Here is a 24,679-nt window from a genome sequence, read left to right as displayed (position 1 = left end):
GGGGAGGAAAGTACACTATGGGAGGGGAGGGGAGGGGGAGGAAAGTACACTATGGGAGGGGAGGGGGAGGAAAGTACACTATGGGAGGGGAGGGGGAGGAAAGTACACTATGGGAGGGGAGGGGGAGGAAAGTACACTATGGGAGGGGAGGGGGAGGAAAGTACACTATGGGAGGGGAGGGGGAGGAAAGTACACTATGGGAGGGGAGGGGGAGGAAAATACACTATGGGAGGGGAGGGGGGGGGAAATACTATGGGAGGGGGGGGGAATACTATGGGAGGGGAGGGGGGAAGAATACTATGGGAGGGGAGGGGGGAAGAATACTATGGGAGGGGAGGGGGGAAGAATACTATGGGAGGGGAGGGGGAGAATACTATGGGAGGGGCGGGGGAGAATACTATGGGAGGGGAGGGCGGAGAATACTATTGCAGGGGGGAATACTATGGGAGGGGGGGAGAATACTATGGAAAGGGGGGCACACTATGGGATGAGGGGGGAATACTATGGGAGGGGGGGAAATTTCCTGGAATTTCTTTCTAAAAATGAGGTGCGTGTTATACGCCGGTGCGTGTTATACGCCGATAAATACGGTAATAAAACTTGCTTTTCCAACAGAAATCTCACATTTGCAGTGATGTTACTACTACAAGGATTTCTGTCTGCATCTGTATTCCTGAGTTGTGGTTTTAAGCTGTTGTATACAGCAAACAGACAATGAAATCCATGTTTAAAATGGAATAAGGAGGCAAAAAAGGTGATTCTTTGTTGAACTCATTTGCATATGCCCATCCAGAATCCTTTGCGGTAGTAGCATCACTGCTAATTTGTGATTTCTGTGGGAAAAGCAAGTCTTATGGCTTGACTGGTGTGCAGATTTTTGTTTAACATTGTATTAACTATCCACAGACTTCAGGTAGAAGGGGTTTTCAATCACAATTTTTTTCCCCACCATGACTTTCCTGGTTTTTGCTATATAAATACAGATATAGAGTGAGAGCGCGAGACCGTCAAAATATATACACACACCTATCTATCCATCTATCTATCTACATCTACTCAGAACCGGTGCCACTTTAGAAATAGAAGAATTAAATAGATCACAGATAATTTGGTTTTCTCTTACACTTCTTTAATATGAACATGACCGAGTTGATCTTTACAGGAATTAGGATTACTTGGAAATCATTTTACTGCTATAAGTTTTCGGAGCACTGCCGGCTATGGTTGGTTTTATCTCATTTGTGTGTCTCGAGATTCCAGACACTTGGTATGTAATTCCATTGAGCATAAGTAAAACCCTGATGTGTGTAAGAAAGGCATTTATTTTTCTGTAAATGTTTTTTTTTTTTTTTTTAAACTCTGAAGAAAAAAAACCAAAAGGCTAAAATTCAATTTGGATTGACCGCGTCTGTGCATTGGGCACAGATCATCTGCTGCATAAAGCCATCTGGGTCATAGCTGTGGCTTATTTTATTAACATAGGAAGACTGATTCCTGCTTTTAACAATCCCTTTGCATCCTCAGTCTAGAATAGACAGCAACATATTAAAATGCAACATGGTTTCTGTGCACAGATTATTTATTGAGAATGGAAATCTACTTCAAAACAAATCCCAAATACATTTATTCAAGGGTAAATGTTAGTGGACATTGTCAATATATGAACAATATAATATTATTATAATTAAAAGGGGCAAGATATGTTGGCTGGTGGACCAACAAGAAGGAAGTGCGGTGCAGAATGCAATCTACTGCTGTGGGCAGGATTGGGGTGATATAGGTGGCAGTCTAGCAGTTTGAGGGGACTATTTTGGCTGCTCTGCTCTGTGTGTGTGAGCCTATGAAGATAATTTCTCAAGTGCAGGAAATTAGACACTTACTGGAGCCGTGACCTTTTCCTCTCTCGCTGTAATTATCTCTTTAATGTGCAAAGCGATAATGCAAAACAGCAGCACTGGAAAATTGGGAAAGTCAGGCTTTTTAGTGTATTTATTTCCAGAAGGTGAATGGTCTTCCTAAACTACCACTTAACGACTTTAATAAAGGGTGAGAGCAGATAAAAAATAGTAACAACAAAGGGAGTGGGGGGGGATACAAATTGCGTTCCCTAAATGTCTCTTTTATGCTCATGGAAAAAAAACATAAGTGTTTGGTATACATTTAAAAATAAACAAAAAATTATTTGAGTCAAGTGCAACAACTTTCTACCTAAGATTCCAGGAAATCCCCAGGAAAAAATGGGATTCAAATTAAAAATGAGTCATCAATGTATAATGAACCCATGCTACCATCCAAAGTCCAACCAGAGGGGTATATGTGGCCTTGTTTGACTATTTCTGGACTGACGCCAATAGTACATTTTCCATGCTCTCTGTATACCAGAACTATTCATTAGAAGTACTGGTTTAGCAAAATGTGTCATATTCGATATAGTTGCCACAAGGCTCGGAAACTTTGTACACCCTTGTGACCATATCAGACCATTCTCTGATTCAGGTCTCAATTTAAGATTTTTGAGTAAGCTTTTCAAATGATTAGCGACTATAATAAAAAGAAGACAAACTACCAAAACAAGGAGGAAATAGTCTTAAAGGAGTACTATAGGGTCAGGAACACAAACATATATTCCTGACCCTATAGGGCTAAAACCTCCATCTAGCCACCCTGGTCCCCTCGTGCCTCCTTAAATATAGTAAAATCTTACTTGTATTCAAGCCTGAAGCTGCTGGCTTTGTCCCTGTTTCCTTTTGACCTGCCCACTGCCTGCTGACATCACCAGACGTGGTAGCCTGACCGAATCACAATGCTTCCCCATAGGATTGGCCGACACTGACAAAAAGGGAGATCAGGGGCAGAGCCAACACAATTCAAACACAGCCCTGGCCAATCAGCATCTCCTCATAGAGATAAATTGAATCAATGAATCTCTATGAGGAAAGTTCAGTGTCTGCATGCAGGGGGTGGAGACACTGAATGTGTGGATGCATTTTAGGCAGCCATGACCCAGGAAGGATCTCTAACAGCTATCTGATGAGTGGCCAGTGAAGTTATCACTAGGATGTAATGTAAACACTGCATTTTCTTTAAAAAAAAAAAAAAGACAGTGTTTACAGCAAAACGCCTGAAGGTAATGATTCTACACACAAGAACAAATGTTGTTCTGGTGACTATAGTGTCCCTTTAAATAAGAGGGAAAAAAGTGTAAATATAATACAAGGAATAAGTATTACTTTACTGAGGGGGTAGTGGATGCATGGAGTAGCCTTCCAGCTGAAGTGGTAGAGGTTAACACCGTGAAGGAGTTCAATCATGCGTGGGATAGGCATAAGGCTATCCTAGCTATGAGATAAGGCCAGGGACTAATGAGAGTATTTAGAAAATTGGGCAGACTAGATGGGCCGAATAGTTTTTATGCCGTCACATTCTATTTGTTAGGAATACACTTTTGTATTACTAATTCTATAGTGTTCCTTTGAGTGGTTGTGCTGGAATACCCTGCAGCAATTATGCATTGAAACATGCACTTACACTTTCTGGTGTATCCATAGAAATAAGACCAGGATCAGCAGGACATTGGCCCAAAATCAGTACTGTCTACATGTGTGCTGCAGAAACCAGAGTTTGAAAGTTCAGCTTGTGGTTTTACATAGTTACAGCATATACTGATAGAAGTCCAACTAACTCACCATTGTCAAACACAGTTCCGGCTGTGAATGAGAGCTCAGAGTCATGTTCAGCTTTACATGCATACAAGGCCTTTGCTTTCCTTGGTAAACTAGAAGAAAAAAAACAAAAACTAAAATTATTTGTCTCTCAGTGCAACAATTCTTTAATCACAAGGAAGGAGACACTTTCCGATCATCTAGCACAACATACAGAATAAAGACAATATTTGTGAAACTTTTACAATTGTATGTGTTTAATTCTTTGATCATAGATAGGACTTTATTTTTATGCAGACCTAAATAAGGAATTATGAATAAATAAATGAGACACAAAGTTATAGTTTTTCATGTCTCACTGTACATATTGATCAGCACTTCTCTATGCTTGAAAAATATGTGAACATTTAAGTATTGAGTCAGCGGTGGTACTTCCTTTTTTATCAACGTCTTCAAAGAAATGTTTCTCTTTCTCATTGATCAATACCACATTGGCTCAAATGTACTGTAGCCTTTTACTTGTTTAATTTTTACTTAACCCCTTAAGGGCAGAGGCAATTGTACAAGTTCTGATCAAAACAAAACCTAGAATTTGCGCTATATGTCTGTTCAACCATAATTCAGCTCTCTCATATTAAAGGGACTCTCCTTAATGCCAGGAAAACTGCAGGTTCCCTCTCCCTCCTACCTCCCATCCCCGGTTGCTAAAGGCGTGAAAACCCCTTCAGTGACTTACCAGAGGCAGTGACGATGTCCCTCGCTGCTGCTTCTTGGTCTGCCCACGCTCCTCCCAGTCATCTGGCGGGGGAGACAGATCAAGCCCGCCGGCGGGGGAGACCTAATGCTGCGCAGGAGGCAGGAGAGAACCCGGGGAGCTCTTGCCTGCAGCTCCGCCAGGTTCCTCTCGTGAGGTTGGAGCGTTGCCACGGTTACCGCAGCAAAGCTCAGATCTTGTGAGAGTGAACTCTAGCCCCCTGTGGGGCTAGAGTTCACTCTCCACTGGACCACCAGGAATGGCAGCAGCACAATCCCCCCTCCCTACATAAGGTAAGAAGGGAGGGGGGATATTAACTAAACGGCCCCCACACCCCACACATTACACACAAACAGCACACACACACACACACATCACCCTTACACACACAGCACACACCAACAGCACCCTTACACATATACACACACACAGCACACACTAACAGCACCCTCACACACAGTGTGTGTGTGTGTGTGTGTGTGTATAAACACACACACACGCGGCATGTGTGTTTGTGCTTTAGGGTGCACACCCTTATACAATAGGCTGCACACGCCTATGGCGACGCTATAGCACAGAAAACCTGTGCTATGAATCAGGATGTGCCCTCTAGTGGCTGTCTAGTAGACAGCCACTAGAGGAGGAGTTAAGCCTGCAAGGTAATTATTGCAGTTTTAAAAAAAAAATTCAATAATTAAACTTGCAGGGTTAAGGGTAGTGGGAGTTGGCACCCAGACCACTCCAATGGGCAGAAGTGATCTGGGTGCCTGGAGTGTCCCTTTAAGTGCACCCACACTTATTATACATCATTTTGCTTAGGGGAAAGGGGGCTTTCATTTCACAACAAACATTTATATATGAAACATAAGCTAATAAGACCAATATAATTTTTTTTTTAAAAAAGTGTGAGAAACAAGACTTTTTTGTGTTATTTTCAAATTCTACATGGCATTTTAACTATTCACGTTTACTGCAATAAAACACCAATATGCGTGTTCAGCAACAATGACTCACAAGTACAACAATACTCCCCATGCACAGGTTTTATAGGGTTTTGGAAAGTTATAGGACTTATCCATTTCAATTTTACACATTGAAATTTACCAGATTAGTTTCCGGTGCCTATGTTGCCTGTGAGACCATATGGCAGCACAGGAATGAGAATTGCCACCATCCCGGCATTCCATTTGCAACACAGAGTATTCAAAATAGGATATGTCAAGTCTTTTTTAGTCTATACAAAAGACGCACACCTTAGTTAATAATCCAAATCTCTTCATTATACAAACAGAAGTAAATCAAACAAAGATACAAATTAAACACGGTTACAAGACTATAACAACCAGTGACAGAGGCTATAAAATATGCCCTAAATCAAACCGGCATAAAAGCTTGCTTGCATATTACCTCAAAGGGCTGCACACGTGTACAGATCAAAACCCCAACGTTTCAGCACAGCTACTAGTGCCTCTCAAAGGAATAAGTTCCTTTTTTAGTAGTCACTTCGTCACAAACCCTGGTCAAAGTTAGTGTTCATGTTTTTGTTTTTTTCACACCAAATTACAGTTTCAGTGATGACATATCATGCACTTGACTTATCTAAAACACTCATATTTGTGTTCAGCAATGTCTCAAGAGTACAAAAGTACAGGTTACATGTGGTATTGTAAGTTGTAATGGATCCCCTATACTCTGCCTGAGTAATTCTCCCAAATGAAGAAGTGATTAAAACTCTGAGCTACCCAAACATCAGCCTAGACGTGATGAAGGGTATAAGAAGACTGGTTTTATTATGGCCAGATGGCTCACTTTTATACACAGACCCCCAAGCAGGGTGTCTCCATATAATACAATGCAAGACCCTCCCACAGAGCTCTGGGCCTGGGAGATAATTGTGTTAAAGACCGGTAAGCTATTTATCTCCCTGGAACTGAGAGAAAAACCTAAACATATTAAAATACCCCAAAACATCATAAAAATATATTAATAACCCCACACAAATGACATCCCCAAATAACCCTGACCTGAGTGCCCAAGTTCTCCAAATAGCGCTCAGATCCATGCAGTGTAGGGGAAATGCCACCATGTTAAAGTTCAGAACGGCCGCACATGTGGTTCTGTGGTGGAATCTCGGTAAAAATAAATTTAGTAGGCCGAGATTACCACGTGGCATGTGTACCTGCATATGCTGACGTATCGATCAGTTAGTTGCACGTGGCAAGATACGATCAGTAGTGTACGGAGCATGTGCGAGAATACAGGATGTAGTATTCCCCTCCCCCATTGTGCTGGACAGGCCATGCGGTCAAGCAGGAAGTTAATTCTTATTTGTATTGATTGGTCAAGAGAATGTGCGGGTGGAGCTTAATATGGGAGGAGTTATATGCCTATATAAGGAGCCTGCACTATTGTCCGGGGCTCAGAACTTGCTGTATTTTGGTGACATTAGTCCCTCTGAGTCCCGATCGGTGAACCGAATAAAGAATCTCTTCCTTCCTGAAGAAACCTGTGTCCATCTCTCTGTGCTTGGCTTCCGTCAGTTTCTCCGGTATCATTTGGTGCATTGGCCGGGAAGCTCATCGTTCAACGGTAGCTGAGAAGCAGAGGCGTGAGACGGTCTATCTTTGCCCACGTTCTCTACGGCTGCACCCCTGAACTTCTGCGTGGACCTCCCTTCGTCTCGGCGCCACTGGTCTGTTGTCCAGGAGATCATCGGCCTCTACGTAGTAAGTGCTGGGGTGTCCCCGTCGATGAGTTTGAACTCAGGTTCAGGAACGAGGAGGTAAGACGACCGCTGTTTTAGACGGCGGACCCACTAGTGGTATACCGATTGTGCGGTAGGCCCATAAGGGGTTAATCTGTGTATGGAATCTGCCCCCTCTGTCGGAGGGAAGGAGCGAAGGCGCACCGCTCAATCGAACGCTCTTTAGTAAGACCGTTTGATTTAGTTTGGAGTCAGGCGGGGTTCTGTGTAAATAGCCCTAGCCGGACACCGGTGTCTTGTCTAGACTAGCGTTCTAGGGTGTACAATTTGTTCGCTAGGTCGGAGGGACCGGGAGACTAAGCAGACTCTGATGTACATTATCGTTTGCTAGATCTCAACCTATCTTGGCTAAGTGGGAAGGCGTGTAAATTTGGAACCCACTAGACTATTGATAGAGTAGAAAGACTAAAAGGGTTCTGTTGTAAATTCCGCCCTCTAGTTCGCTATATGTGGTGCTTGGGCAGTGTGGCTAACCAAAACGGATGTAGATAGTTTTAGGTAGTCCATCAAGGTACTGGCCAATAGTTTAGTTGGGATTGTATATGTGTTAAAGATTGTTAGTAAAGTGTATATCTTGTTAGATAGCGTGAGCTCAGCCGTCTAGCGAGAGTGTTAATAGTGTGTTGCTGTATTATAGTGCACGGTACCATAACCCTGTATATTTACGGACATTGTATATAAGTACTAATCATTGTCGTCTAATGCATGTCTAACACCATAACCACTAATAATTGTATTGTGACCTTAAATTGTACTTTGACCTATGCTAACCGTACTGTAACTACTATTTGTAAAAGACGATGTTACTGGGGTGTGGTATAGACGGGTAATTCATATATAGAGAATTATAGCGTGGGTGACTGTATAGTTTCGCCAAAGGGCATAATATCGATTACTTAGTGACTGGTGTAACAGCTGTGTGTGTGTACGGGAATTCCCTGAGTGATTATCGTGTTATTGTGTACGTTTCACTTGGTAACTGTACCACGTGGTGCTGTTGCCGGAAGAAACGGGTGTGACTGTTGAATAGAGCGTGTGTATAGTATTCGTTGTCAACGACGCTCCATTGCTAAGTATGGGCGCGTCGGAGTCAACGATTTTGGATCCCTTAGGTTGTATGGTGAAGAATTTTAAAAAGGGATTTACAAAATGTGATTTTGGGGTTAAAATGTCTTCTGTACGTTTGGTCACTTTGTGCACTAGGGAGTGGCATACTTTGGTCGTGGCATGGCCGCCACGTGGCACTTTGGATCCAAATCTGGTACAGCGTGTACACGTGGCTGTATCAGGTAGGCCTGAACTTTACGGACAGTTTCCATAAATAGATTGTTGGAAGCAGGCCGTGAACGACTCGCCAAGATGGATTCGGATATGCCACGAGGAGCAATGTCGCCTCATGGTGGCCAGGACTTGTTTGTCCACTAGGACCATGGTTAAGCCCATTTTGGACACGCCCCCTGAGTCCGAGATCCCTATGCCGCCCCCTTACTTCCCTGTAGAGGGAAGTGATACAAGTACAGGAAGTTCCACACCCACTCGTCCGTTGTCCCCATCTACTTCCTCCTCCAGCTCAGAATCCATCCCACCCGTTACTAAACCTCCCCTTCCGGTACCAACCCCCGTTAAACCCATATATCCTGATTTGGCGCCAACTCAAGCTTCCGGTCAGGCTTCTTCTAGCCCGGCTCGGAATATTCTATTTACCGACCTTCCCTAAAATCAAGCTTCTACATCCTCATGTCTTACTACCCCCCGACCGGAACCTCTAACCGACGCCCCTCCACGTAGCCCTATACTAACCCGACAACTGACCGGTACCCAACGACCCAAACATTATCAGATGCCTCTTCGTTTGAATCCTGGGTCAGCCTATCTTGATGCCACAGGTCAAATGGTGTATGCTGACCCAGTCTTCGTATATGTCCCGTTCAGAGACTACCGATCTCTTGAATTGGAAGACCCACAATTCCTCGTATACTGAGAAACCACAAGCCATGACCGACCTGTTCACCTCGATAGTTCAGACGCATAATCCGACCTGGGCTGATTGCCAGCAATTATTAATGACATTATTTAACAATGAGGAGAGGACTAGGATTAACCAAGCGGCCATTAAAGCACTGGAGGAAGAAGCCCGTACTTTAAATCAAGCCAATCCAGCAGCATGGGCCGCAACTCATTATCCTAATACCGATCCCGAATGGGACGTTAATGGCGCAGATATGCGTCACCTAAAAGCCTATAGAGATGCTATAATTGCTGGCATGAAAGCCGGAGGGAAGAAAGCCATAAATATGTCGAAGACAGTTGAGGTGATTCAGAAAAGTGATGAAGCGCCCAGTGTCTTTTATGACCGATTATTGGAGGCATACCGCTTGTATACCCCCTTTAATCCGGAAGACACAGATAATTCCCGAATGGTAAACTCTGCCTTTGTCAGCCAAGCTTATGGAGATATTAAGCGCAAGCTACAGAAGTTAGAAGGGTTTGCAGGAATGTCCATCACCCAACTAATGGAGATAGCAAATAAGGTGTACATGAATAGGGAATCAGAAAGTAAGAAAAAGGAAGAGCGCAAGATGCGTAAAAAGGCGGATATGCTAGCGGTAGCGATCGCAGGCGTAGATAGACGGGGCCCAGATAGAGGCGATAGTAGGTGGAATAGGGAGCCCTTGAGTAGGAATCAGTGCGCGTATTGCAGAGAAGAAGGGCATTGGAGAAGCGAGTGTCCGAAAAGAGAGCAGTACGAGAGAGACCCACCCAGGGCAGGTTATGGAAACTTTAGAGGCAGAGCGAGAGGTAGAGGAGGTTCCGGAGGGAGTAATGGTAATAGAGGAAGTGTAAGAGAGGATAGGTACTATCCCGCAGCGCAAAGGTCCCGCGATAGAGAAGGTAGGGATTTTGTAGGATTGGCTGACACGGTCATGGAGGACTATTGATACCGACCGGGCTCCATCCCCCTTGGTCGAGCGGAGCCTATGGTCGATGTATCAATAGGGGGAAAAAGGAGTGCATTCATGATCGACACTGGTGCTGAACATTCGGTGGTGACTAACCTAGTTGCTCCTCCATCTGGAAGAACTATTACCGTAATAGGAGCAACTGGAAGGAGTGCTGCAAAACCGGTTCTTAAAAGTCGACTCTGTACATTGGGAGGCCACGTAGTAAAACATCAATTCCTTTACATGCCTGAATGTCCAGTCCAATTGCTGGGACGTGATTTGCTATCCAAATTACAAGCGCAGATTACGTTCCTACCAAACGGAACAACATCCTTAAAGTTTAATGGACCTTCAGGTATTATGACGTTATCCATACCAAAGGAAGAAGAGTGGCGACTTTATACAGCGTTGACTAGCCAAAACCCTAGGAGTGATGAATCCTTATTCAACATACCAGGAGTTTGGGCAGAGAACAACCCACCAGGACTGGCCCGCAATATTCCACCTATTAAAATCGAACTAAAACTTGGGGTTTATCCAGTGAGCCTACGGCAATATCACATCCCGCAGAAGGCTAAGAAAAACATTCAATCTTATCTGGATAAGTTCATCCGGTATGGTATCCTAAAATTCTGTACTTCCCCCTGGAACACCCCATTGCTGCCTGTTCAAAAGCCCGGTACAGATGAGTATCGCCCTGTGCAGGACTTGAGAGCAGTCAATGATGCGGTTGTTAGTATACATCCAGTTGTGCCCAATCCGTATAACCTGCTTGCTTTAATTCCGGGCGGGGCTACCTATTTTACAGTCTTAGACCTCAAAGATGCCTTCTTTTGCCTCCGAATTGCCGCAGAAAGCCAATGTATCTTCGCTTTCCAATGGGAAAATGCTGTAACGGGCTCAAAACGCCAGATGACTTGGACAAGACTGCCCCAAGGGTTTAAAAATTCACCTACCCTGTTCGGTTCAGCTCTAAGTCAAGATCTACTGGATTTCGAGTCAATCCCAGGAGAGTGTGTATTGTTACAATATGTAGATGACTTGTTGATAGCCAGTCACAAGGGAAATATGTCAGCAAGCCACGCACGTACACATCTACTACACATTCTCTGGAAGGCAGGATACAAGGTGTCTAGGAAGAAGGCTCAGTTGTGTCTGCCAACTGTCAAATATCTGGGATTCCATATCTCTGAAGGTCAAAGGATAATGGGGCCAGAGAGAAAAGAAGCTGTGTGCCAAATACCAACACCCAAGAATAGAAGACAAGTGCGAGAGTTCTTGGGGGCAGCAGGCTTCTGTAGGATATGGATTCCCAGTTACGCGATATTGGCAAAACCTCTGTATGCAGCTATCAAGGATACAGAACACTATCTCTTCCTATGGACCCCAGAACAGCAAAAGGCATTTGAAGATGTGAAGAAGGCTTTGATGAGTGCCCCAGCATTAGGTCTGCCTGATCACACACGACCATTCTACCTGTATGTACACGAGCAAAGAAGAATGGCTGTGGGAGTATTGACACAGTACTTTGGATCATGGCAAAGACCCGTTGCCTACATGTCTAAGCAATTGGATGCAGTGGCCAGCGGACTTCCACCTTGTCTAAAAGCCGTAGCTGCAGCCGCCCTGCTGGTAGCTGAAGCCGATAAACTCACTCTGGGTCAAGAACTTTATGTACGAGTCCCACATGCAGTACAGACGTTGTTGGATTACAAAGGAAATCATTGGTTTAGTAATAGCCGTATGACTAAGTATCAAGCAATGTTGTGTGAAAACCCAAGAGTGCATTTAGAGACTGTAAATACCTTAAATCCAGCTACCCTTTTGCCACAACCTACTGAAAGTCAACATGATTGTTTGGAAGTGATGGATGAAGTATTCTCAAGTAGACCAGATCTTCGAGATTTTCCCATCCAGAACCCCGACGTTCAATATTACACAGACGGCAGTAGTTATGTGAAAGAAGGGATCCGCTATGCAGGATATGCAGTAACAACGATAGACAAGGTGATAGAAGCTCGGCCACTGGCAAAAGGAACATCAGCACAGAAAGCAGAATTGATAGCACTGACACGAGCGTTACAATTGGCTAAAGGTTTAAGAGTGAACATCTACACGGACTCCAAGTATGCGTTTTTAACCACTCATGCCCACGGAGCTTTGTATAAAGAAAGAGGACTATTGAATTCAGAGGGCAAAGAAATCAAGTATGCAGCTGAAATCCTACAACTATTGGAAGCAGTATGGGAATAAAAAGAAGCCGGAATTATAAATTGTCGAGCACATCTGAGAGGAGATGGTGATGTAACCAAAGGAAACCGGATGGCAGATAATGCAGCTAAGCGTGCCGCTGAATCAGGAAGACAGGAATATGTGGAACATATAGCTGCTCTTATACCAACCCCACTGTCTCAATTGACTCCAGTTTATACAGCTCAAGAAGAGGAGTGGTTAAAGACTGAACCTGGAAAGTATTTGGAGAACAAATGGTATCAGTTAGAAGATGGGAGAATAGTTATTCCAGCATCACTAGCGGTAGAAATTGTCCAAAACTATCACAACGGGACACATTCTGGGAGAGACAGTGCAGAAGAATCTCTCAGAAAACATTTCTACATACCAAGATTGTCCAACTTAACTCAAGCCATTGTACGAAGATGTGTGACGTTTGCTAAAAATAATGCAAGGCAAGGACCAGTAAAGCCACCAGGAGTCCAGTTTATGGGGGGACTCCCTATGTCCGATCTACAAATTGACTATACAGTAATGCCTAAATCTGGTGGACATCGCTACCTACTAGTAGTTGTGTGCACCTATTCAGGCTGGGTAGAAGCATGTCCTACTCGTACAGAGAAAGCAGGAGAAGTTGTGAGATTCCTGCTACGAGAAATAATAGCCCGATATGGACTACCCTGCTCTATAGGATCGGACAATGGTCCAGCTTTTGTTCATCAATGCCTACAACAACTGACTCATATGCTTGGTATAAAGTGGAGACTTCATACGGCATATAGACCTCAGAGTTCTGGTAAGGTAGAGAGAATGAATAGAACTATTAAGAACCAGTTGGCAAAAATGTGTCAGGAAACCCAACTTAAGTGGAATGTTTTTTTGCCTATAGCTCTGTTACGAATCCGCAGTACACCTACCAGAAGGTGTACACCTCTCTCCTTTTGAAATCATGTATGGGCGACCACCTCCCGTACTTGGTAACTTAAGGGGGGATTTGAGTCAGTTGGGAGAAGGAATTACTCGGCAGCAGGTTGTAGAGTTGGGTAAGACTATGGAGGAGGTACAGAAATGGGTACAAGATAGATTACCTGTGAATATTTATCCCCCTGTTCATAGTTACCACCCAGGAGACCAAGTGTGGATTAAAGAGTGGAATAATGTACCGTTAGGGCCCAAGTGGAGAGGTCCTTATGTTGTTCTTTTGTCTACCCCTACAGCGATAAAAGTAGCCGAAGTGACTCCGTGGATACATCACTCCAGGGTTAAACCAGCAGCAGTCGATTCTTGGCAAGTTACAGCAGATCCAGAGAATCCCTGCAAGATCCGGTTAAAGCGCACGACTCAGTCGGAGTGACGAGGAACCTTGTGGATTACAAATGTTATTGTTTCAGAGATTGGTAAGTGAGTGAGACGGCCATAATAAAGCCTGTCCACTCACCGACGTGTAGTTTAAAAGTCAGGAAAAGTCTCGAAGGGACCCCTGTGAAGACGAGCAGAACTCCATTCCCTGCAGCCCTTACATCCTGGAAGCTGAGGTGCCATCGCACGGACGAAGACTGAGGATGCCGACGAAAGATGTGCTCATGATAATGTTTATTTATATGTATTTTTATATTCAGGAAGGTAGAGGTACCGACACTCCTAGCTGTGAGGTATGCATTAAGACTACAAGAACAGGTAACCATATTTCCCAGACCCTAATTTGGCATTCGCAATATGAATGTAAAGGAGATGTATCTAGGTGTAGATATCTAAATGTAGAGTATAGTGTATGCCATCTAGGGTTAGGAGAACCTAGGTGCTTCAATCCAGAGTATCAACCCCGTACAATTTGGTTGACTCTCAGGAATGGAGATCCTCAGGGGACCCTAATAAACAAAACGTTGTTAGAATCCGTACATTCTTCGGGTGTTCTGCTATTTGATGCATGTAAGGCGATATCAAGTGGTAGAAAGCCGTGGAATGTATGTGGGGATCTTAGATGGGAGAGAACGTATGGGTCTAATGATAAATATATTTGTCCCAGTAGTAAAAATAAGTATGTGAGTCCTAGATGCCCAAATAGAGAATACAACTTTTGCCCATATTGGTCTTGTGTGGGGTGGGCAACTTGGGGACAGACAGCAGACAAAGACATGATTGTGACTAAGTTGCCTACCAATCCATACTGTAAGTCTATGGAATGCAATCCAGTCCATATTCTTATAAATAATCCTGACCAATTCTTAGATAGATATGGTAATTTATTTGGGTTTCAAATATACGGGACGGGTTTAGACCCTGGGACAGTATTGTTTATAGGGATAGAGACCGATACGGTAACCTCCCAAACTCATCAGGTATACCATTCCTTTTATGAAGAGATGAGTATAGATAATAAGATCCCCCATAATGCTAAAAACCTGTTCATTGATTTAGCTGAAAGTATTGCCGGTAGTCTTAATGTTACCAACTGCTATGTGTGTGGAGGTACTAACATGGGAGACCAATGGCCTTGGGAAGCAAAGGAGGTAATGTCCGGTTCCGAGGCAGTTGAACAATTAATATCTTCACAAGCCGATTATCAGATGAGTGTTAGAGGTAAATCTGAGTGGAGATTAAAGACCTCCATCATAGGTTATGTTTGCATAGCAAGGAAAGGAATGATGTATAATACTTCTGTAGGAGAATTAACTTGTCTAGGGCAAAAAGCTTATGATGATGATACAAAGAATACAACCTGGTGGTCGGCTTCAAATGTCTCAGAACCATCTAACTCGTTTGCAAGATATGCCAATTTAAAGGACGTATGGTTTGATTTATCCATCACATCTAGTTGGAGAGCCCCAGCAAATTTGTGCTGGATCTGTGGTAAGAAAGCCTATTCGGAGTTGCCACAGGACTGGGAAGGGGCACGTGTGTTGGGTATGCTCAAACCATCCTTCTTCTTGTTACCTATTGAAACAGGTGAGACTTTAGGTGTTAAAGTGTATGATGTGAATCATAGGAAGAAAAGGGGACCCATAGAGATAGGCGCCTGGGAAGATAATGAATGGCCTCCCCAGCGTATTATAGAGTATTATGGGCCAGCCACATGGGCAGAGGATGGTACCTTTGGATATAGAACCCCAATTTATATGCTCAACCATATTATAAGATTACAGGCAGTGGTTGAGATTATTACTAATGAGACCTCACAAGCGCTCAATCTTCTAGCGAAGCATAATACCAGGATGAGGACAGCAGTATACCAAAATAGATTAGCCTTGGATTACCTATTGGCAGTAGAGGGAGGTGTATGTGGGAAGTTTAACCTGAGCAATTGCTGTCTTCAAATAGATGACGAAGGGCAAGCAATAGCTGAGCTTACTAGCCATATGGTTAAACTAGCGCATGTGCCTACTCAGGTATGGAAAGGGTATAATCCAAGCAGTTGGTTTGGTAGCTGGTATGAGCAGTTTGGAGGGCTTAAGGCATTGGTAGGCGGAGTCCTACTGATTTTAATGTTGTGTCTGCTCCTGCCATGTCTTATCCCCTTAGTAGTTAGGTCTGTGCAAAGCCTGATAGAAAATATAGCAGAAAGGAAGGCTGCAGCACAGATAATGGCCATATATAAATATAAGGCTCTAGATCAGGGAGAACCAATGCAGGAAGAGGAGTGTTAAGGGATTCACATCATAGGAAAAGTCTGGTCTGGTTCATGGTAACCTGAGGTGTATGCAAACCAAGGTTAAGTGATGCCTCAAGTAATTGTGAAATATCAAGAGGCATCAAAGGGGGGAATGTGGTGGAATCTCGGTAAAAATAAATTTAGTAGGCCGAGATTACCACGTGGCATGTGTACGTGCATATGCTGACGTATCGATCAGTTAGTTGCACGTGGCAAGATACGATCAGTAGTGTACGGAGCATGTGCGAGAATACAGGATGTAGTATTCCCCTCCTCCATTGTGCTGGACAGGCCATGCGGTCAAGCAGGAAGTTAATTCTTATTTGTATTGATTGGTCAAGAGAATGTGCGGGTGGAGCTTAATATGGGAGGAGTTATATGCCTATATAAGGAGACTGCACTATTGTCCGGGGCTCAGAACTTGCTGTATTTTGGTGACATTAGTCCCTCTGAGTCCCGATCGGTGAACCGAATAAAGAATCTCTTCCTTCCTGAAGAAACCTGTGTCCATCTCTCTGTGCTTGGCTTCCGTCAGTTTCTCCGGTATCAGTTCTATGCCCAAAACTGTTCCAGGGCATTTTGTGCTTTGGCCAGACAACTTTCGGGAGCTCCTGTGGTCTGGGGTAGCGTTTGTTCCACTTAGTCTCAGACACCTTCCCTCCATAAAGCACTCTCAGGCGGTTTTCAAAGTCTTTCAAAAGCCTGGACCAAGTTGCCCAGGGTAAGGAGCGTTTGTCACATAAGTTATCGGGTGAGATACAGGGCTTGCCCATTTCAGTGTTCATACTTAAAAATGTGATGGTCATTTTGTGGACCTATATCGCTTTTGAGAGAGTATGGCAGCCTGGGTAACAACATTTCCACCATTACAGCATATCATTTTGAAAAGTAGGCAACCCACAGTATTTTGAGTTCTTTGATATAAGCACTATTTAGAAATGCAGGCTCCATTCAGTGGTTATACTTTTACTTGTGCTTTTTCACACACATGAACTCCATTTTCACAGGACATTTCATCTTTCTTATTTGAGTCTATTCAATAAAGCCTTAGTATTTTAATTGCACATTGCCTCCCTAATACAAGAGTGCCCGCACATACTGGCTTTTAAAGTTTTTTTTGGTATCCTAAGAAAGAAAATTGCCCCCATGATGGCATACCATTTTAACAAGTATTAATAATGTAGTAGTTTGATTTGTTTGGTGTAGACAATTTATAATGGCTGGGCTTAACATAAATAGGGACAGGCAAGGTCAGGGGAATCCAGGCAGAGTAGGCAGTGAAATAAGTCAATAAGTCGGTAGAGTCAGCTAACAGACCAATTAGGACAAGCCGAGGTCAGAAATCCAGAAAAATCAAACGGAAAATTTCTTATACAGAGTGATTTAAAAGTTCAGCTCTGTATGGTAGACTCTAAAACAGTCTGTTATGAAGAGGGCAAGTAGAGACGGGCAGGAAGGGCAGTAATAACAGGAGTCCTATTGGGCTCCATTCTTATAACAAAAAACAACAATTTCTCTAGGGTGACTTTTTATAGGGTATGAGTGGGATATGGAAGGTAAGTGCTTGACACAAAGTCTTTCGACATCTTCTAATTCCGAAGGCAGAGTATTGGAAGACTGGGCAAATAAAATACCGGACAAAAGTTCCAACATATAATTAAGAAATGGGTATGGCTTACCTATGGCTGTTTTTGCTGTACAGCACGTAGGAAATGGTAATTGCAACATGGATTAAATGTATTGCAATTTTGTACCAGGTTCTACTTTTACATTCACAAGATGAGACTGTATACATAGACTGTATACATAGGTCAGCCAAGTCTACTCCTCCTACCCCCAATATACTTGCAGTAGTCTACAATACACTTTGGCTTTTCCAGGTGCTCAGTTCTACCTCTTACAGACACTGGCACTGTACATTTTGTCGTGCATTGTATGCAGCTTGTATATATATTTCATATCTGTGAACTAAAGGGCCAACACTTCATCCTGACGTAGAGCTGAAAAGGAGCCTCTACTGGGACTGCAACTAGTCAGGGATTAGGGGAAACCTCAGAATGTTTACGCACTGTGACACAAATTAGGGTTACAAAACAAAGTAGAAAAAGTAAAAAAAAAAAAGAAAAATAATTAAAAACTGCTGCGGTTTGACCCCCCTCAACCGTACCAAAAAAAAAAAAAAAAAGTAGCAGTACCAAGGTACTAATCACCCTAATCAAACTGATCACAGGATTAATACTGTAATCAGCACTGACACTTATTTTTTTTTAAAAAACAACTTGTGACCTGAACACAAGTAAGGAAAGAGACTATAACATTGGGATAACAGATTCGCAATCCTAATACACAGCCCAGATACACAATAAATAATAATAAAAAAATAAATAATATTTAATAGATATAACTCAGATGAAAACTTGCAAGCATTTAATCATGCAATTTTTTTATTGGAATTATATCTAAAAACGGCTTGCAAAACCTGCAGATCTCATCTGCTGCCTTTGCAAGCCCTTCTGGCTGTCCAATAACATACTTCCTAATGCAGCTCAATGAGAAGTCTTTGCAAGGTACAAATAAGCTAACCAAACCAGGAAGTAACAAGACCTGTTGTCTGCTTGAAAAGCCAGGGGGGTGTAAGCAGCATAATTTATAAAAGTGTTAATTCTTATGGAAATCTGAACTTTCTGCAAAAGGAAACAGACACACTCTTGACACATATAGATTTTCAGCAAGCTAAAGTGCTTTAGGAGTCAGGAGTGTCCCTTGAAAATCAAGCTCTCTTATGTCTTTTTCTACATGTAGGCAGAAAAAATAATAAAACAATTTCCAAGGTCAGTTTTATTGGATCAAGCCCAAAACAGAAATAAATATCTACAGAAATGTTAATTGAAACCAGGGAAAAAAGACCTACAGAGAAAAATGCAATTTAACGGTTTTATACATTACATTCCTCAGAAGAGCATTTTGAATTGGTAAAATGTCATTATGACAAAAAGATTTGTTTAGGGTCCAGGGCAGGATGTTCTGTGTTCTAAAAATTGTCAAAACCAGGACTGTACAGTGTGAGGTCATCGACCCAGTCAGACGCTTGCTGCAACATAGGAATATCTTGTTGATTCATATACAGGATGTATTGAACTTGCAATAACAAACATTTTTTTATCTGTTTCGTAGAAGCATGCAAAAAAAAAAAAAAAAAAAAATACTTTCTCTTCCATGATAGCGGTTTAAAACATATGCAGCACAAGTTCAGATCTTATACACCCATAGGCGTGCACATCCCACTTGCTCCAGGAAACGGTTTCCCAATGCTATTTTTTAATGTTATGTAATGCAGGGGTGTAGAATAAAAACAAAACAAAACAAAACAAAAAAACTACTTGTCCAAGGGATTAAAGTAGTAGATCAATCAACTTGTCCTGACTCAAAATAATTTAAATTAAAAAGATTGGGACCACTGCCAATGGCCTTGGACATTGACCTGAACTGAAACATTTTCGCAAAATAAATCTGAGAAATGGATGCAAAAAATAAAATAAAAATGCACATGTGGAAACAGTCTTTAACTCTACTATAGTCACAACATTGCTATTTTGCAAGGTCTGCCACTTCTGATTCTTGAAGTGGATGCTTCCATAGCCTCCCCCTATTCATAGCGTGCGGTGAGTGCTGGCTGTGTGTCATGTAAGTGTGCTGTGTGTGATTTGCATGCAGAGGGTACTAACTACTTGGTGCAAGTTTGGTGTGTGTGTTAGCTGTTGTGAGTAGTATGTGATGGCTGCGCTATCTGTATGTAGCTGTGAACACACTGCCCATGCACAAGCACACAGACAAATGCACAGACCAATACACAAGCACATTCAGACACACCCTGGCCCACACACAAGCACACAGACACACACACAAACTACACATTCTCTGACACAAACACACAGATTATAAGCAGCTGATGTTTAGTGTATGTTCAGTCTGTCCGACGCTCACTCTACCCCCGGAATTTCCCCTAACCTAGACTAACGCAGCAAAGCAGGGAATCCCTCTAATCCACACGACGGCTCGCACTTACTCCCACACTGGAGAGCTGGTCGTAAATCCGAGCAGACATAAAATAGGTGGGTCGTAAAATGAGGACACCTGTATGTTCTTTAGCAGACATTAAAATTAGGTAAATGCAACCTCAGATGAACAAAAACACATGACATATTACCCAGTGTCATGGTGCCTGCAAATCTGCCCACCCACCCCACAAAACCCTTTATTTCACTAATTAAAAAGCATGGAAACATGGCTTCAAGCCACACCTCCAAGCCCTCTAGATATGAGAGCTGTGAATCTTGCTTCCTGGCTGCATACTGTAACATACCGTGACGTCACACGGGCATGCGCAGTCCCATCATGGTTTGCCATAGTGAATCATTGGATTCAATGCAAGCACTGCAAATGCACCTAAAGTCCCTAATGCTCCTCTACAAGCAGCATTGAATTGGACCATCATCCTGGAGTCAAGTCACTCAAGGAGGTGGTCACGGCAGCACTGAAGGATAATATTTTTTTAATTTTAAGTTATATTGTTTTTCTTTTAAATCTGGGGGAACTAAACAGCCACATCAGGACTGTAGCATTAGGTATACAGATATGTATTCCTAGCGCTACAGTGTTTTTTTTTAAAGTATTTAGGAGTGAATTCACAGGCATCACACTTATGGCAGATCCATCAAAAGTTTTATTTTAGAAAATTGTTGGTATTGCGGCCTTAACTATTTAGAACATGTGGGGGAAAAAACAGGATAGGTTGCCATGTAACAGCTCCCATAGTATAATGTGGCATTAAAGTCAAAGAGTAGATGCGTGCTAAGTTACATAGGGTAACAGTCATAAAGACCAAAGAAATTAAATGTATACCCGGCATTTGATAGGCAACACACGAAGGCATTGAGGCGAGATAAAAGACAAAGTGAGTCCATTTAATTCAAATTCCCAAATCAAAATAGTGACAAAATCTGTGATAAAGAAACATATATTACACATGGTATGCAAGAATAATAAAAAAATAGGTCTTTCTATACCATTATCTGGTGGTAATGGCATGGGAGGCCTCTGCAGCCAAAGGTGGTAGTACATTCTCCGAAGGCAAGAGTCACGATTCATTAACCAAACTGAATGAACATCTGTCACTCTTGCACATATTTTACAATATCAATCAGGGTTATTTACAAACGTGAGAAGTCAAAGTACATTTCAAATTTAAAGCTTGAGTTACTGCACTAAAAGCAGACTTTGCATTTGTGCTATTTTATCCTTAAAGAGAGACTATAGTAACCAGAACAGGTACAGCTTACTGTTCTGGTGAGTATAATTATTCCTGCTGTTTGCAGTAAACTGTCTTTTCAGAAGAGAAAAGGCAGCGTTTACATTAACGCCTAGGGATACCTCCACTGGGTGTGTGAGCTGTGAGGCAGGGACAGGTTGCAATGGCAGCCGCACAGCTCACACACAGGCAGCCAGACAACTTCAAAACCAGATGGCATCTAAGATAAACGCGGCGGGGCTAATCGATTGTGGGGGTGGAGCTAAACCTGTAATGGGGCGGGGCTAAAGACAGCCTCCACCCGTTGCTGTTACTGCTGCACATCGAGGGGAAGCAGGATGGTGTACCTGCTTCCCCAACTAACAGACTCCAGTTAATCCACCCCTCCACCCCAAGCTGACTGTGAGAGAGAGCGAGAGAGAGAGCGTGTGTGTGTTGACTGCCTTCGTGTGATTGTTTGCCCGTGACTGTGTGTGACAGTGTGCCTGCAATTCTATGTGTCGCGGTCTGCCTGCAATTGCGTGTGTCGCGGTCTGCCTGCAATTGCGTGTGTCGCGGTCTGCCTGCAATTGCGTGTGTCGCGGTCTGCCTGCAATTGCGTGTGTCGCGGTCTGCCTGCAATTGCGTGTGTCGCGGTCTGCCTGCAATTGCGTGTGTCGCGGTCTGCCTGCAATTGCGTGTGTCGCGGTCTGCCTGCAATTGCGTGTGTCGCGGTCTGCCTGCAATTGCGTGTGTCGCGGTCTGCCTGCAATTGCGTGTGTCGCGGTCTGCCTGCAATTGCGTGTGTCGCGGTCTGCCTGCAATTGCGTGTGTCGCGGTCTGCCTGCAATTGCGTGTGTCGCGGTCTGCCTGCAATTGCGTGTGTCGCGGTCTGCCTGCAATTGCGTGTGTCGCGGTCTGCCTGCAATTGCGTGTGTCGCGGTCTGCCTGCAATTGCGTGTGTCGCGGTCTGCCTGCAATTGCGTGTGTCGCGGTCTGCCTGCAATTGCGTGTGTCGCGGTCTGCCTGCAATTGCGTGTGTCGCGGTCTGCCTGCAATTGCGTGTGTCGCGGTCTGCCTGCAATTGCGTGTGTCGCGGTCTGCCTGCAATTGCGTGTGTCGCGGTCTGCCTGCAATTGCGTGTGTCGCGGTCTGCCTGCAATTGCGTGTGTCGCGGTCTGCCTGCAATTGCGTGTGTCGCGGTCTGCCTGCAATTGCGTGTGTCGCGGTCTGCCTGCAATTGCGTGTGTCGCGGTCTGCCTGCAATTGCGTGTGTCGCGGTCTGCCTGCAATTGCGTGTGTCGCGGTCTGCCTGCAATTGCGTGTGTCGCGGTCTGCCTGCAATTGCGTGTGTCGCGGTCTGCCTGCAATTGCGTGTGTCGCGGTCTGCCTGCAATTGCGTGTGTCGCGGTCTGCCTGCAATTGCGTGTGTCGCGGTCTGCCTGCAATTGCGTGTGTCGCGGTCTGCCTGCAATTGCGTGTGTCGCGGTCTGCCTGCAATTGCGTGTGTCGCGGTCTGCCTGCAATTGCGTGTGTCGCGGTCTGCCTGCAATTGCATGTGTCGCGGTCTGCCTGCAATTGCATGTGTCGCGGTCTGCCTGCAATTGCATGTGTCGCGGTCTGCCTGCAATTGCATGTGTCGCGGTCTGCCTGCAATTGCATGTGTCGCGGTCTGCCTGCAATTGCATGTGTCGCGGTCTGCCTGCAATTGCATGTGTCGCGGTCTGCCTGCAATTGCATGTGTCGCGGTCTGCCTGCAATTGCATGTGTCGCGGTCTGCCTGCAATTGCATGTGTCGCGGTCTGCCTGCAATTGCATGTGTCGCGGTCTGCCTGCAATTGCATGTGTCGCGGTCTGCCTGCAATTGCATGTGTCGCGGTCTGCCTGCAATTGCATGTGTCGCGGTCTGCCTGCAATTGCATGTGTCGCGGTCTGCCTGCAATTGCATGTGTCGCGGTCTGCCTGCAATTGCATGTGTCGCGGTCTGCCTGCAATTGCATGTGTCGCGGTCTGCCTGCAATTGCATGTGTCGCGGTCTGCCTGCAATTGCATGTGTCGCGGTCTGCCTGCAATTGCATGTGTCGCGGTCTGCCTGCAATTGCATGTGTCGCGGTCTGCCTGCAATTGCATGTGTCGCGGTCTGCCTGCAATTGCATGTGTCGCGGTCTGCCTGCAATTGCATGTGTCGCGGTCTGCCTGCAATTGTATGTGTCGCGGTCTGCCTGCAATTGTATGTGTCGCGGTCTGCCTGCAATTGTATGTGTCGCGGTCTGCATGCAATTGTATGTGTCGCGGTCTGCCTGCAATTGTATGTGTCGCGGTCTGCCTGCAATTGTATGTGTCACGGTCTGCCTGCAATTGTATGTGTCACGGTCTGCCTGTAACTGTGTGTGTGACTGCGAGTGACTATGTGGGGGGGATATAAGGGTGGTGGGGGGTCCAAAAGCTCTAGGTACACCCCTGGTGGCAGGGGACTAGATGGTGTTTTTAACATTATAGGGATAGCAGTACATATTTGTGTTCCTGGCACTATAAGTTTTCATTTAAATTTGAAAATAACTTTGAATTCTCACTTTAGTGAATAACCCTGATGTCTTTAGTTAGTACGAAATAAATTATTCTGTTGCCATCGCTATCCACTCCATTTAAATATGCCACTTACGGCAGCTTATGCTGAAATACATAAATCTAGACAGGGCAGGCACTGTAATTGTGAATTAGTTGCTGAACCCAAGTAAATCTGATTACCTAAAGTTATGTAATTTACTACAGTAAATAGAAATTTAATATTTCCTCTTGTGCTTCTGCTTTTTGTAAACCGCCAAACTTACTCAAACTCTATGAAATAAATGACAGAGCTACTTTCCCTTAACAATTTTTAATTGTGTGCCCAACACTACCAAAATGTTTTCATGATAATAGACACGACAATCATGCAGTAAAGGCCAAAACGATTTGCAACTTAACTCGAAAATTTGGATATAAAAGGGTAAAAAAAAAACAAAAAAAAAAAAACAGATTTGGTAATTAAGTAAAGGCAAATTAAGCTGCAGTTTAAAAAGTGCTAAATCTCTAGGTCATACATATACTGAACATATTTTTGCTGAAATAAAGGCCTGAATACAGCAGCCTCGTGCAGAATGTGAAGGGTAATGTAGATAATTTGGACACAATGATTGCGTGGATTACGGCCTTTGGAATCCAGAAGAATTATATACTTTTTAATTGGATACGTTTGAGTTGAAATTCATTGTCATGTTTAGCTTTTCAAATAATTAAACAACATTTCTTACAGATGAAACGGGAAGGGAAAACGGTTTTGTTTCTTTCTGTAGCTAAAGCTGGACAACATGAATGATCCGAAGCTTTCTCCAAGTGCAGCTCAACTT

General features: G+C 43.8%; 1 protein-coding gene across 3 annotated transcripts in view; it reads right to left on the bottom strand.

Moving 5' to 3' along the window:
* The window catches only part of ARHGAP26 (Rho GTPase activating protein 26), a 431,709-nt gene that overhangs the window by 7,008 nt on the left and 400,022 nt on the right, over positions 1-24,679 (bottom strand). For all 3 annotated transcript variants that reach the window (XM_063447382.1, XM_063447384.1, XM_063447383.1), the window contains one exon: positions 3,687-3,775. In XM_063447382.1, the coding sequence (XP_063303452.1) occupies positions 3,687-3,775 (89 nt within the window). The remainder of the gene's footprint in view (positions 1-3,686; positions 3,776-24,679) is intronic.

This window comes from Pelobates fuscus, chromosome 3 (genome assembly GCF_036172605.1).
Source record: "Pelobates fuscus isolate aPelFus1 chromosome 3, aPelFus1.pri, whole genome shotgun sequence".
Lineage (NCBI taxonomy): Eukaryota > Metazoa > Chordata > Amphibia > Anura > Pelobatidae > Pelobates > Pelobates fuscus.
The sequence above is the reverse complement of the archived record's forward strand: the minus strand, read 5'-3'. Positions and strand labels throughout refer to the sequence as shown.